Raw genomic sequence first — 14,363 nt, 5'->3', positions numbered from 1 at the left:
AAGCTCCCTGATTCACCTTTCCTTTCCTTTCAGTGGGTAGAAGAACGGTTGGTTGGTTGGTTGGTTCTTCGTTTTTCAGTTATGCTGTTAAACTAAAAATCTCTGTTAAACTCCCTTACTGTTTGTTCACGTGACTGTTCTCTTTCTGGTGTTTGACCAGTGATGCCGTGAGTTCGGGAAGATCTTTGCTGAAGAGTCTTCTCCTCTATTGTTCATCCATTGTCAGTGTTTTTTGTTGACCATGTGAAGGACATTAAAGTCCTAAAACATCTAAAAAAAAAAAAAAGAGGTCCGAATCTGAGAGTTGGTACAACCTAAAGATACTTTCAGGACCAGGTTGGGGTTCCAGCGAGGCGCAGAGATGAGTGGGTTGGGAGACTGATTCCATCCTGAACCCAGTGTTCCTGAATATCCCTTTCAAGGCAGTGAAACCAGTGGCTTGGTGCTTGACTTTGAACATGGTGGTGTGGAGGTCAGCAGGACTTGGTGCAAGTCCTAATTAAGCAGATTTATTGTTTTCAGTGTCTTGGCACGAGTGTCCGATCAGAGAAACGGAAAGAACTCCCCTGGTGTCACCCGGCCGGCAGAGCAGGAGCTGCCTCCCTTAAGGAGAGTGTGGGAAGTAAGGGGCTGAGAGGCACCCCAGTCAAGGGGGGAAGCCCCAGCATCCACAGGTGGCCGAGGAACAAATTCACCTGTAAGCCTCACAACACACAATTGACACAGGGCGAGTGAGGGTGAGGGGAGGGAATACGCAGGGGAAAGAATGTTTGGAGTCCAAACATGTCATCTGTCGTCCCCACTCCTCACCAAGTAGATGTGTGTCCTTGATCAACTCACTTCGTCTCCATGGGCAACAGTTTCCTCTGCCTTAAATGGAAGGGGAGGGCTGTGGAATTGGTGGCAGTGCAATAAGCCTCTTCCAGCCCTGATATTCTAGACGGTGTAAGAACGTGAACTGAAGCAAGGTGAATGTTCTGAAGCTGATTTTGATTCCCATTTTACATGAGAAGCGGGGGAAAAAAAACACACACACACACACACACACACACAACAGGGCCTTTGATAAAGAGACAAACCCGACAATTCATTACAAAGTTGTTACTCTTCTTCATCTTAAATAAGCAAATCAAAGCCCTGTAAAATAAAAACTAGATGAAATTAAACATTATCGCAAGACATGAAAAACATGTGTGCTGTCACTTTCGGATTCATAATAAAGATAAATCAGTTGTTTTTAGCGGTAGGCTCTGAGTCTGTGAAGGGCATGACAGATAATAGGCTCGGAATTTCTTAAGTTATTGTACAGCAAAATTTGTTTTTTCCTCAGGCGTTCAATCTTTTTCTCTAGTAATTTTGTACATGACAAACTTTTTAGTTGGTGCATTAACAATCTATAAGTAACGGGTTGTCAGGTGTCAGTTAGATAAGATTAAAAGACTGCTTAAGCATTATCCATTTGCTTCTTTGCATGAGTTTTATAGGTCAGGAGAAATAACTTTTTGAATTGTGGTTGTTTGCACAAGCTGGTTTTTTCCTCTCTCCCTCCCTCTCCCTCCCTCCTTCTCTCTCCTTTCTCTCTCTCTCTCTCTCTCTCTCTCTCTCTCTCTCTCTCTCTCTCTCTCTCGTTTGGCTCTGCACCAGGGGTACCTGCAAGAACTGTATTATATTACATAACTTCTGCATGTAGGAGCACATTCGAAACTCACACTATGTGCATCAAGGGGACACATGTGTCCGCTGACTTCTGTAAACTCATTTTAGTTTTGAAAATGTTACTCTTTTTCTTCTCAAAGGAAACTTTGTCAGGGGAAACAGCCTCAGTGGAGAGGAACATTGACATTTTTCGGCTTGAGGAGTTTCCTAGCAAGTCAGGTTGAGGTCTATTCTTGTTAAATCTGTCTTAAGTGTGTTTACATATAGTTTGCCTTTCTGGTATTTTCTGCTTGCACAGACCTGATCTCCACGTATTTTGTGTCAACAGTTGCTCGGGCTGGTGTTGGGTGATTAACCAATTGAGCACTGGGGCACGGAGCTGTGCCCACAGAGACCCCCCTCTCCCCTCGCACTTACATCACCCTCCGGCTTCAGGCTGCACCTACTTAAAACAAACAGCATTTCTGAGTGATTAAAGAGGCAGCCTGAAATAGTAAAAAATGGGGCAAATGTTGCCTCCTTGTTGAATAAGACAAGTTTCTCAAAAATGGAGAGGAGCCAGGGGTGCGTGGGGAGGGAGTGTTTCTGAGGGCAAATGTCTTGGATCTGCGTGGCTCCAATGTGTGAATGCCTGGAACTTTGTGTAGATTATCAGGGTTTTGTTGTGCTTCTTTTGTTAATTTTTAAGGGGAAAGAGAGCATTTTAAAAAAATAACAACAGAAATACGCCAACACATGGACATATATACACTACCAAATGTAAGATAGATAGCTAGTGGGAAGCAGCCGCATAGCACAGGGAGATCAGCTCAGTGCTTTGTGACCACCTAGAGGGGTAGGATAGGGAGGGTGGGAGGGAGACGCAAGAGGGAGGAGATATGGGGATATATGTATATGTATAGCTGATTCACTTTGTTATACAGCAGAAACTAACACACCATTGTAAAGCAATTATACTCCAATAAAGATGTTTAAGAAAATAAAATGAAAGAGCAAAAAACAAACCAAAAAAACACGCCAACAACATGGATGTTTGTAACTTTGGCAAATACAGGGCTGTCCCGTTACATGCCCTCATAGCCTTTGATATTTTCCTCCTTATTTTATTTCCATTCTTATGAGGCCTTTAAGCCTGACCCATGAATATGGGAAATAATTAACTCTATTGGGCTCTTGACACCTGAACAATAACAAATAAACAAAAAACCTTAATCTCTTCCCACCCTTGAGAGCTCCTTTTTCCTTTTACCCTCTTAACCAACGTGGTTAAAGGGCCACAAGATTAGATCCCATCACTGAAGAAGGGAAAAAGTACTCCCTTTTGCAAATACATGAACTCTTTCAGGCCCGTGGGAATTATTGGTCTTGGATTCTAAATGTAACTTAGGTCAAAAACGTATTTCCTGTCATGGGAGACATCTGGCTTACTATTGATTTGGTCACTATTTTTCAAGAATAGTATATTGGGGCTTCCCTGGTGGCGCAGTGGTTAAGAATCCGCCTGCCAGTGCAGGAGACATGGGTTCGAGCCCCGGTCCGGGAAGATCCCACCTGCCACGGAGCAACTAAGCCCGTGTGCCACAACTACTGAGCCTGCGCTCTAGAGCCCACGAGCCACAATACTGAGCCCACGTGCCACAACTACTGAAGCCTGCACAGCTAGGGCCCATGCTCCTCAACAAGAGAAGCCACTGCACTGCAATGAAGAGTAGCCCCCGCTCACCGCAACTAGAGAAAGCCTACATGCAGCAATGAAGACCCAACGCAGCCCAAAATAAATAAATTTATGAAAAAAAAAAAGAATAGTATATTGCAGAGGGTTGGAATTAAATGCACCATGATTAAAAATATATATCTTTTAAGTTTCCAGTATGTTCTACTGTAGGATGCTGATTTGAATGTAAACTGGTAGTTTTGAGTGTTGTTGTCTAGTTGAAGGGTTTTGTTGGCCTGTATCACTAAAACGTCTGCTACGGTTGACTTTATTTGATCCTTAGTTTGGGTCAGAGTTCATATGTACTTGGAAAGGATAGGGTGTAGGAGATGTTGAAAAGCTAATGGAAAGAATTGTATGTGTCCAAAGATGTCAGGTCTCAGCCCCCATGGCTAGTTACCTGGCAGGACTGTTTACAGAAAGGACAGTGCAATGGGTTATGTCAGGGACTCCCATCCTCAGGGCCAAGTGGGGACTGGAGAGAGTGGCCAGAAAAGGCAGATCAGAATCATTCCGAGCGAATGTAGTATACAGAAGGGTCTTGGGAATTAACTTTTGATTTTTGTCATGCTGTTTCTTCTGAAATAGCAAGTAACAAAGGGATAGGAAATTTTGAAGTTTATCAAAGGCAGCACGGAATAAAATTTTAGACACAATGCTATAGAATGACAGAGTCCAAGTCCTGGATAGGATTGTGTGTACCCTTTAACAGATGAGGCTCAGGGCCTTACAACATTACACCCCTAATTAGAGGCAAGGAGGGCCTGGTCCAGTGTCTCGTGCATTCCACCATTATGTATTTATTTTTAACAGCTTTACTGAGATATAATTCACATACCACGCAATTCACTCATTTAAATTGTACAATTCAGTGGTTTTAAGTATATTCACAGATATGGGCAACCATCCCCACAGTCAATTTGAGAACATTTTCACCACTTCAAAAAGAAGCCCTGCATCCTCCCCATACTTCCGTCCCCAACTCTACCACAAATCTATTTTCTGTCTCTATAGATTTGTCTATTCTGGACATTTCACATAAATGGGATCACAAAATCTGTGGTCTTTTGTGACTCGTTTCCTTCACTTAGCATTATGTTTTCAAGTTTCGTTCACGTAGCATGTGTCAAACTTCATTCCTCTTGATGGCTGAATAATGTTCCACTGTATGGATATAGCACATTTTCTTTATTAGTTCGTTTGTGGATGGACATTTGGGTTGTTTCCATCTTTTGCTGCCATAAGAACTTGTATATACGTTTTTTTTTTTTGTTTTTTTATTTATTTATTTATTTATTTATTTATTTATTTATGGCTGTGTTGGGTCTTCGTTTCTGTGCGAGGGCTTTCTCTAGTTGCGGCAAGCGGGCACCACTCTTCATCGCGGTGCGCGGGCCTCTCACTATCGCGGCCTCTCTTGTTGCGGAGCACAGGCTCCAGACGCGCAGGCTCAGTAGTTGTGGCTCACGGGCCCAGCTGCTCCGCGGCATGTGGGGTCTTCCCAGACCAGGGCTCGAACCCGTGTCCCCTGCATTGGCAGGCAGATTCTCAACCACTGCGCCACCAGGAAAGCCCCCTGTATATACGTTTTTGTACCATTAGGTATTTTTGAGAATCATAATGACACTATCCCCAGCAAACCTCTGTCTTAGGTTTTACAGTTTACAAAGCGCTTTCCATAAACATTCACTCACTTGATCATCACAATTCCAGCACCTAAATACTGCTATGATCTCAGAGCCAGTAAGTGGCAGTTTTCCTACTCAGTTCTCGTATTCTTCCCACCAGACAGTGCTCTCACTCTTCCTGCCCGTGGCCCGTGTTTTGACTGTGATAATTATGAGCAATGGTGTTCAAAGAAAAGGCCGGCAACTCAGAAGTGAAATGTACATTCTCCGAACTTTCCCCAATGTGACTTCGATGACCATAAGCATGTTTCAAAGATTTGACAAGTTCCAAGAGGAGGTCATTTTGTTGGTTTTATTGTCCTCATTTGAAAGATTTTGTCATATACATCAACTGAGAGATTTTGCCTTTTAGTTTAAGTGGTTCCATTTGTATATAAGGGCCTACAGGTTACATATTGATATACATTACATAGAGCTTAGGTTTCAAACTTTGCTAATTGAAACAGAAGTTACAGTGAACATTCTGAGGAATAGACACAGGCCTCCATTCAGGTCGAACCTAATCTGTGACCAGGTGAAAAGAAAAAATCGAGCTAAATTTTGAGATATCTTCCCTTGGCACGAGTAGAGACTCCAGGCCTGGAAGTTTCTAGTTAGTGAAGGCTTGAGGCAAATAAAGGAGAGATTCTAGAGAAAGCAAAGAGCTGAGAGCTACTCCAAGATGGTGCTGAGATTCTAGAACACGGTATGCATGCTAGGCTGGTCACCTAACACAGTATGCATGCTGGGCTGGTCAAATCCAATCATTCAGGGGAAATTCTATTTGGGAAAATAGGTGCATATTTGATCAGTAGGGTAGCCCATACACCCCAATTGCATGGGACATTCATGGTTTATGCCTGTTGCCCAGCATAATTATTAATAATGTTCTTTTTACTCTCAAAATTGTCCCAGTGTAGATGATAAATTATCTGGTCATCCTATTTACAATGGAAATTGGGAGAACATTAAGATTTGTTTTAAATAACTATATACTTATTCTGTAATGTTTAAGGGATGTTTAGTTAGATGCAATTTTATTGAATTTTGTGAATATGGGAAAATTAGAATTTATATGAAAAATGGTTCAGCTTAAATCAAAGAGACACATTTATTCTTTGAAGATATTATTATTCCCATTTTAGCTTTTTATTAGTAAAGGAGGTTTTGCTATATTATCCTAGATTATCCTATTGCTTAATCATTGTGCTAATAATCACTTTAATTTCATACACTTTAAGTAAACCACATTTAAAAAAAAATACTTATAAGGTTATACAAAATCAAATTTGACAAATTGTCACATTTAAGTAAATATTTTGTAAATGCCATTTGGTTCCCTATGCTTTATATGGATACTTAAGATACGTATAACTATTGGGTATTTCTTATGCTAGGTCTAGTGATACATCCCTACAATTCATTCTACTGAGTTTAGAGCCTAAGGCTTTAGTGATCTAGAAGGTAGCAAAAGAATTAGAGACTCTGCTCTAAGGGAGCCACTCTTGCTTTGAATTCAGTTCAGATGAAAGGATTTAGCAAGCTGAGCTTCTATTTTTTTTAGAGTAAAAAAAAGTCATTTTCCAATTTGCTTTCAAGGAAAACTTTCTGTAATACATAACCAAGTGATGAAGTGTTTGCAAGTTATTTCAACATATAAAGTCCAAAATGAAACTTGGGTTTTGTTTTTACTTTGCATTATATTTTTCAACTAATTAGTGACTTTTTTCACTAGTTGCTTGGAAGACATTTTATATATAATTAACTTCCTCAACTGTCTCAGCTTCAGTTTTTTCTAGAGTAGTTTGCCAAATATACCCATCACTTCTAGAGAAGGGGAACCTTCTCAGACCTCTGATTGATGGGCTTCTTGTGATTTGAGCAAAATTCCGATATTATGTTTCTAGAGTGGATGGAGAGCAAAACACATGCTCCCTTCTCCCCTCCTGTTCAGTCACCTCCCCCGCCCTCAGACACACAGATGATGTATTGCAGTCCTGAAACTGTCAGATCCTGGAGGAGGTTGAGAAACTAGAAGACAGCGCCAAAAACATGATTTCATTAGGTTTGACTTGAGATTGAATCAACTTTCTTGAGCGTCTTAAAATCATGTTTCATGAAATTTTACTTCACAAAGAAAGGGAGTGTAGAAGAAGGCTTGGACCCTGAAGCCTGCCAGTTACAGATCATTAAATCCAATAAGTAAATGTAAATCTAAAATAGAGAATTGCAACAAAAGATTTTGAAGTCGATTTCTTGTTTAAAAGAACAGAGTGTTATGTGGGAGACAGCTAGAACTCGTTCCCTGAAACGTTTGTTTATAAAACAGGCCTTAAAGTTATTAGAAAATGCTGACTTAAAAAAAAAAAGTAGGATATATAGTTTTCTTTAAGTGACTGTGATAAAGCTGAAAGAAATGCTACATCAAGAAAATTCACGGAAAAAGAAAGAACAAAACTCTGGAATCCAGCAACTACTCTCCAATGTGAAATTTTATATTTGAAGATATTTCACAAGGCTTAATTCTATAAAAATATTTATAGCAATGAATATAAATAAAATGAATTATATAGCAATTAACTATTATAGTTGCATGTTGTTCATGTTTAACCGAATGAAGAATAGTGCATGCAGAAATCACCAGTACTAATCTTGATACTTAAGAATTCATGGTATTAATTTTTATTACTATTAAAGTCTGTATGTAAGTATTCTTAAGTATACCTAAATAGTAATCAAGATGACTATAATTAATACTTTCTTTAATGGATAGTATAGGTTTATAAAGCATTTTTACTACCATATCCTGTTATTTAATGACATCTTTTCTTAATAGTTAATAATTTTAGCTTCTTGGGCAAAGGAGGGTACGTATTGTAAAATGACATTTCTACATACTTAAATGGGTACTTACCATCCTGCTGGCTAAGTCACTTATGCCTAGTTGGCAAGAAGCATTACTGTGGGAATGACTGAGAGTCATGTCATTGTTTAGGAACAACAGCATTTTGTCAGAATTTTATTTTTATTTGATTTGATGCAGTTCCATGCGTGGGCTGTGGCACGTTAAAGTAGCAAAATATGGGCTCCCCTTAATCATCAGTGAATAAGTAAGGTGGTAAACACTGAGAAGTAGAATTGAGTGAAGGTGAAAATTCCATTTCTGAAAGTGAGCAAGCAGTTTTTCCTTCCTTTTGTCAGTATTATGGAGAACCATACAAGGAAGACCAAGGGCAAAGCCATGTGGGAAAGTTGCCTGTGGAACTGGGCAGATATACCTGGTGTTTGGTCCTAATGGATGCCCGCTATGATCTGGCCACCCCTCCTGGTTCTCACAAAGAGAAAACTAAATTTAACAATCCAGTTTCGTGGGAAGGAACCAGGGCAGGGAGTGGAGGATAAACTAAAGGACAAAGGTCAACTTTAGAAAGCTGTTCTACCAGATCTTGCTCAGAAAACTATTCAGGTATCCAAAGACCGAGAATAAAAGGAGATAGGTGGAATTAGCAGAATGGGAAAAAAAAAAAAAAAAAGTCTAATAATAAATAAACATCTAGGGGCAAAGATAAGAAAGAATAGAGCAAAACTTCCTGTATTTCTTTTTAGCGTAACTCAAGATTCATCTCCCATTCTCCTTGTCTGATTCCTATTTTAAAAATGCAAATGATAAAATTCAGTTTTTAGATGATCCCATGTCTCAGATATTTGAAGGTTTTGCTCCCCTTTCAACCTCCCACTCCCCCTTTATTAAGGGACTTGAGTCTTAAACAAATAATTAGGTAAAAAGAAATACATCTCTGTTTATTTTGACATGGAATAAAGCTCTAAAGCCCATCCATTATCTTCCTTTCCTTTGTGAAACTTCTTGTTTTGAGAAAGGAGACAGTTTGGTCACAGGAAGAAATTCTAATCCATGATTCTATGAGTAAAGGAAATTTAAGAATTCTTTCTCTAATTCAGTTTTCTACCACCTACAGGGTGTCCAGTTCTTAAAAAATACTTCACAAAAGAAGATTGTGTTTTCAAAGCAAAATGGGATTTTTAAAAACATATACCTTGATGTTTGGAATGAAATATGGAAATGCAAACAGTACGTTTCTCAACCTTAAATGATACTTAACTAAAAGGATTACCCTTTAAAATGCCCAGTCTATGGCAAATTTGAACTACACTCTATTAAACCAAGGTGTGAAACTATTTTAATGAGTAAGAAAAACTGTCCTGTTGTCGCATATTCCTGACATTATACATCTGAGTTTTAAGGGCTATAATGTTTGGACATCAATTGTAAAATTGTAAAAGTTTTCTCTTACATTTTTAAACACACAGGCTTTTTAAAAAGACTTTATCAATATGGAAAATTCCAAAGATTGTGTGTATTTCATGGGTATATTTCATCTTAAACTATTATATGGATATTGGAGAATGTATTTTTTATTGTACTTTGAAATTGGAATTTTGTCATTCTCTTTTTTATTTCTCTTAAAAAACACTGTTTCTTCTTATGTTCAAGCTCTAATATATATTTATGTATTCATACATATGAGTTTAAAATAACTATTTTACTGATGCTTCTTGAAATGACAGTGTTATAAGAAGGGAATATGTTCATGTAAGTTTACATACAATCCAAAGGTCTTTTTTGGTTCAGTGTTTAGAAGATTCTTGATCATTTAGAATCTTCTACAATGGAAAGTAAAGCATTCTGTCACAGAAGCGGAGAGGATGAGACACAAGGTCAAAGGGCATTTTAGAAACAAACAGCTGGACCAGTTTATTTAAACAGATACAGAGTTGGGGGAACTGACCTCTGTTTGACTTATAGTGGGAGGAGCAAGAATGTCATTTTATTACTTTGCCCAGAAGGAAAATGTTTTCGTATCTGAATTCACCCCAAGCCACCTAAATACATGGTCTTGCTGTATATAGCTGGTTCCAAAGAGCATACATATAAGGTGGTTGAGGAAAATCATAAAATACACCAAAGAGAATCAAATGTTAGGATGGTTTTAGGATTGAAAAGGTGATGTTGGTTTTTAAAAAATAAAATATTTTGCTGTTTACTCAGTTATTTTCAGATAAAGATGTCCACCATGACCCTAGATAATAATATATGTTTCATATAAGTATAGGAATTATAATTCAGTAACATTCTGAGAGTTTACTATGTCCTATGTGTACTGATAATGTCCATCATATTGAAACAAATATTGTTTTTAATTAAAGTTTGCGAAAGCAAGAACTTCCAAGTATACCTACTAATGTGGTCAAGCAGTTTGGATAAAGTGATAGGTGTTCTTAGGTTTTCAAGGTTTTAAAATTTTTATTTAATGAAAGGATTCCCACTTTACATCTACGAATCCTATAGGTGGCCTATATCTGTGTTGTCAATAACAACAAATGGTCACTGCCACCCAAAGAGAAGCAAATAGCACGTAGTACCTGTGGGCCCTTAACTGAGAAGCTCTGCTGAGGTGTTTTTTCTCTCCACGGGGACCAGAGCGGGCCTGGAGTACCTGCATTTAGTGTTGTCCGCTGAAGACCTGCAGAGGTGCATAGCCAGGCTCGGCATTGTGAGCAGAGAGTGGCCCAAGGGATGAGTGGACTCAGAATCCTAGAGCTCACATTCGAGAAAGAACTCGTTAAGAATCACAGATGTTTAACCTAGGGCGAAGAAGGGAGAAGCCTATGCGGCATGGTGGCTATAGTTTAAATGTTTGAAAAGCTATCCTGCGGAAGTGAGATTAGGATTGTTTAAATTACCCAGAGGAGTTGTCCTGGTGAAAGGATTTTAGGTCAGGTAAGGCAGAGCCTTCTAAGGGTTACCTTGTCCGTAGATGGAGTGGGCTGTCCGCTGAGGTGGCCAGGGCTGTATGAGAAAGAGTCCAGCACACAGAGAACAGACTGGTGGTGGCCAAGGGGGCGGAGAGGTGGCAGAGGGACAGAGTGGGAGCTTGGGGTTAGCAGATGCAAACTAGTATACAGAGAATGGATAAACAACAAGGTCCTAGTGTATAGCACAGGGAACTATATTCAATATCCTGTGATAAACCATAATGGAAAAGAATATGAAAAAGACTGTATATATGTGTATAACTGAATCACTTTGCTCTACAGCAGAAATTAGCACAACATTGTAAATCAACTATACTTGAATAAAATAAATTAAAAAAAAAAAAAAAACAACAGTCCAGTAGAGGTTACCCATCTACCTGGTGGGGATATCAGAGAGGGGATTCACGTCAGTGACCAAGCTAGGTGATGGTTAAAGCCCTTTTCAAATCTGACGTGTAATTTTTCCGATCCCATGGATTTAACAATCATGGATTCAGACCTGAGATGGTTATCATGAACTGGTCTTTGGAAATGTGAATGTATGAGTGTGAAGGAGGCAAGCTTTGGAATATAGATAACTCAAGTTACTGAGTCTTCTTATGTGTAGCCTTTTCTTTGTCTTTGCACACAAGTAGTACAGTCATCAAAATCCCCAAATCTACAAAATGTTCAGTCATGCTTATTCTTGGACTCTACAGTAGGGTTGTTGCCAGTGGTGATTGGCTCAAAACCAGCTCATGTTTAGATACCTATTTAGTCTGGAATATTCTAGATGGGTGGCACAGTAGTGGCCATGCTCTGGTCAGAATATTGTCAGGGGGGATGCTTGCTACCGTTTGCCAGCTCTGTGTCATTCAGCAAATTATTAACATTCTCCTGGGTAACATGTGACCTCAAATAAGTCACTTAATTTCTCGGAGCCTTGGCTTCTCGTCTGTTAAAAAAGACTCCTCCTATTTTTAGATAAATATCCATAAGATATTATGTTTTTAAAAGGGCTTAAAAAAAAGTTATCAGAGTTCCCTCCGAGAGAATGCAGATTTTGAATAGTACCATAGATAAAGAGCCGTTTTTGCTCTCTTACCTATGTTAGTTACTATGAAAATTACTTTTGGTATATGCAGACTATTAATATTAAATAATTTTCTGATTGGTCATGCAGTGAAGGCAGCTAATGAAAAAGCAGATTTTTCTTTTCATTTTAATTGGTTATTTCACATGGTGTTTGTGCTACACCTGTGCTTATAATGAGAATGGAGAATTAATCTAACCTGCTCACATGATTCCAATTTTCATGGTTTATACAAGATAATGATAACCTGATTGGCAACACAATTTGTTGTAGATCTGTGTTTTAAATATTTTTATTAGCAGTTCGGGGACTTCATATACAAGAACTGATAGAATATATGTTGCCAATAAGAGTTGGCATCAACCAGTGTCCTTTTAGTTAGATTGCAGTTTCATTAGTTATTTTAATTACTTCTCAGATAATGAAAGAACATAAGGATATAAGATGTTGAGAATCTTAAAATGTCATGAAGTATGCCTTTTTATTTTAAAAAAAACCTATCCCTGTCTGTTGAATGGCTTGTTTTTTTAGGAACTATTTCCCTTCCTGAAGTGGGCAGACTTACCAACTAGAATTTATACTGGACTGTGGGTCCTTTAATTATTAACAGTGCAGTACTAAACTTTTCATTGTATTTTTTATTTGCTGTTCATGTTCCACATATTCAAATCTGGGTTGAGAACTAAAAGCAACTTACTATTTCAGAATCTAATATGTCCTGTTCATTTTCTGTATTTGATATGTAATTCTTAGTATTACGAGGTACAGACAGATCTTAAGAGTTAGAAATATCATGAGCATGGCTTTGGAGAGCTTGTACTACCACTTGTTAAAATTTTCAGTGGCTAGCCACTTTTTTAGGGGCTACAAAAATTATTTTAAAAAATCTTATTAAGACACTTAAGTGACCTAAATGTCTTAAGATGTTTATTATACATGTTCAGGACTAGCTGGAGAAAGCAAGATTATAAGTTCAATTACTGTATAGCCGTGACCTCGCCTTGACCTCAGACTTTGCATAAAGAAAGAGCGTGCACACACACACACACACACACACAGAGCTACCCCAAGAAATCTCTACCCGGAATGCATTTTTCTGAAGTCCCCAGCAGTGTGAGTTAGTGGTGATAAACTCCAGACATTTTTTTCATTTGATGGTGTGCTGCCATCCTGGTTCATTATCTTAATAGTGGGCATTAAAATAGAATTAGGTTTGCAAGAGGTAGGGAAGGTTTTGATAAAAATTGTAAAAAAGAAGTCAGAGAGCAGAAGATTGAAATGTCACTAATTAGGAGAGGTAACAGATGCCCTTACGAACATCTCTCTCGCTACACCAAATTTCTCCCCTTGCAATTGAAAAGAATGGTGGCTAGTATTGTTTCCTGAAAACTCTGCTAATTCCCCTATGAAAAGATGAAATGGAAGTGTCCAACTGTGGTAAAACAGGCAAACATAAATCAACTCAGAAACCCCGAGCCTGTGTACTCAAAGGTCACTGGGGGTTACAGGTTTTGCAGCATGTGAAGCAGCACAGAGAGCGAAGGAGAGAGAACCATTCTGCCCAGATCGAGCTTTGGTCTCACCGTGACCCATCTTCTCCTCTTCCTCCACCTCCCCCTGCCCCCACTTTTTGTTTTTAAGTAATAATGATTTGCTCTACTTTCTTGGTTACAGGTTTATTAATGCCCGGAGAAGAATAGTGCAGCCCATGATAGACCAGTCCAACCGAGCAGGCAAGTCCCCCATAGTGACTGTATTCAAGTCACGCAGGCGAAAAGCATCCTCAAGCCATTCACCGGGAGGTCCCATACCTGGTAAATAAACTGGGAGTGAGTGCTAGGAGCGCCTGGCAATTAAAATCAAACCAGTTTCGTTTCATAACAACACTAATCAATTTAACATCCTTATAAAATAGTTGGAGAAGGTGGAGGGAAAAAAGCCAACAGAGAAAAGTAACTCTTAAATCATATGCTCAGTTACAATATCCTTTGTACACATTCAATATATTAATGTTATTTTTTTTCTGAGTTTGCCTTCCCAGCTCTTTCTGCTACTATGACCACTCCCTGGTGCATGGCTTGGTGTGGAATTGCTGTAAACTTTATTACCTGTCAAAAGGGCAAAGGGGTCAGGATCGCTTGTGGGACTCAGTAAAGTTCAAAGACATTGAGTGAGGTAGAGCTTTTGTGTGCTTTAATAACCCAAGGCAGCTTACTTCTGAAACAGCTTTTCATGTACAGTTAAAACATGGGATTCAGGTAGTGCTATAAATACACGGTTCCTATTCCTCAGGCCTTCTCTTGTTAATATCCATCTTCTGGTGCTCAACTTTTTTTTTTTAAATAACGGATTTTTGTGTTTTTTTTAATGATGAGCTTCAAATGGCAATCCTTCTACGGGGTCTTGGCTTGCAGATCTA

General features: G+C 38.8%; 1 protein-coding gene across 4 annotated transcripts in view; it reads left to right on the top strand.

The window, feature by feature from the left end:
* The window catches only part of MEIS1 (Meis homeobox 1), a 138,417-nt gene that overhangs the window by 119,484 nt on the left and 4,570 nt on the right, over positions 1 to 14,363 (top strand). For all 4 annotated transcript variants that reach the window (XM_036873880.1, XM_036873878.1, XM_036873876.1 and 1 more), the window contains one exon: positions 13,619 to 13,677. In XM_036873880.1, the coding sequence (XP_036729775.1) occupies positions 13,619 to 13,677 (59 nt within the window). The remainder of the gene's footprint in view (positions 1 to 13,618; positions 13,678 to 14,363) is intronic.

This window comes from Balaenoptera musculus, chromosome 13 (assembly GCF_009873245.2).
Source record: "Balaenoptera musculus isolate JJ_BM4_2016_0621 chromosome 13, mBalMus1.pri.v3, whole genome shotgun sequence".
Taxonomy (NCBI): Eukaryota; Metazoa; Chordata; class Mammalia; order Artiodactyla; family Balaenopteridae; genus Balaenoptera; species Balaenoptera musculus.
This window is presented reverse-complemented; position numbering and strand designations above follow the sequence as displayed.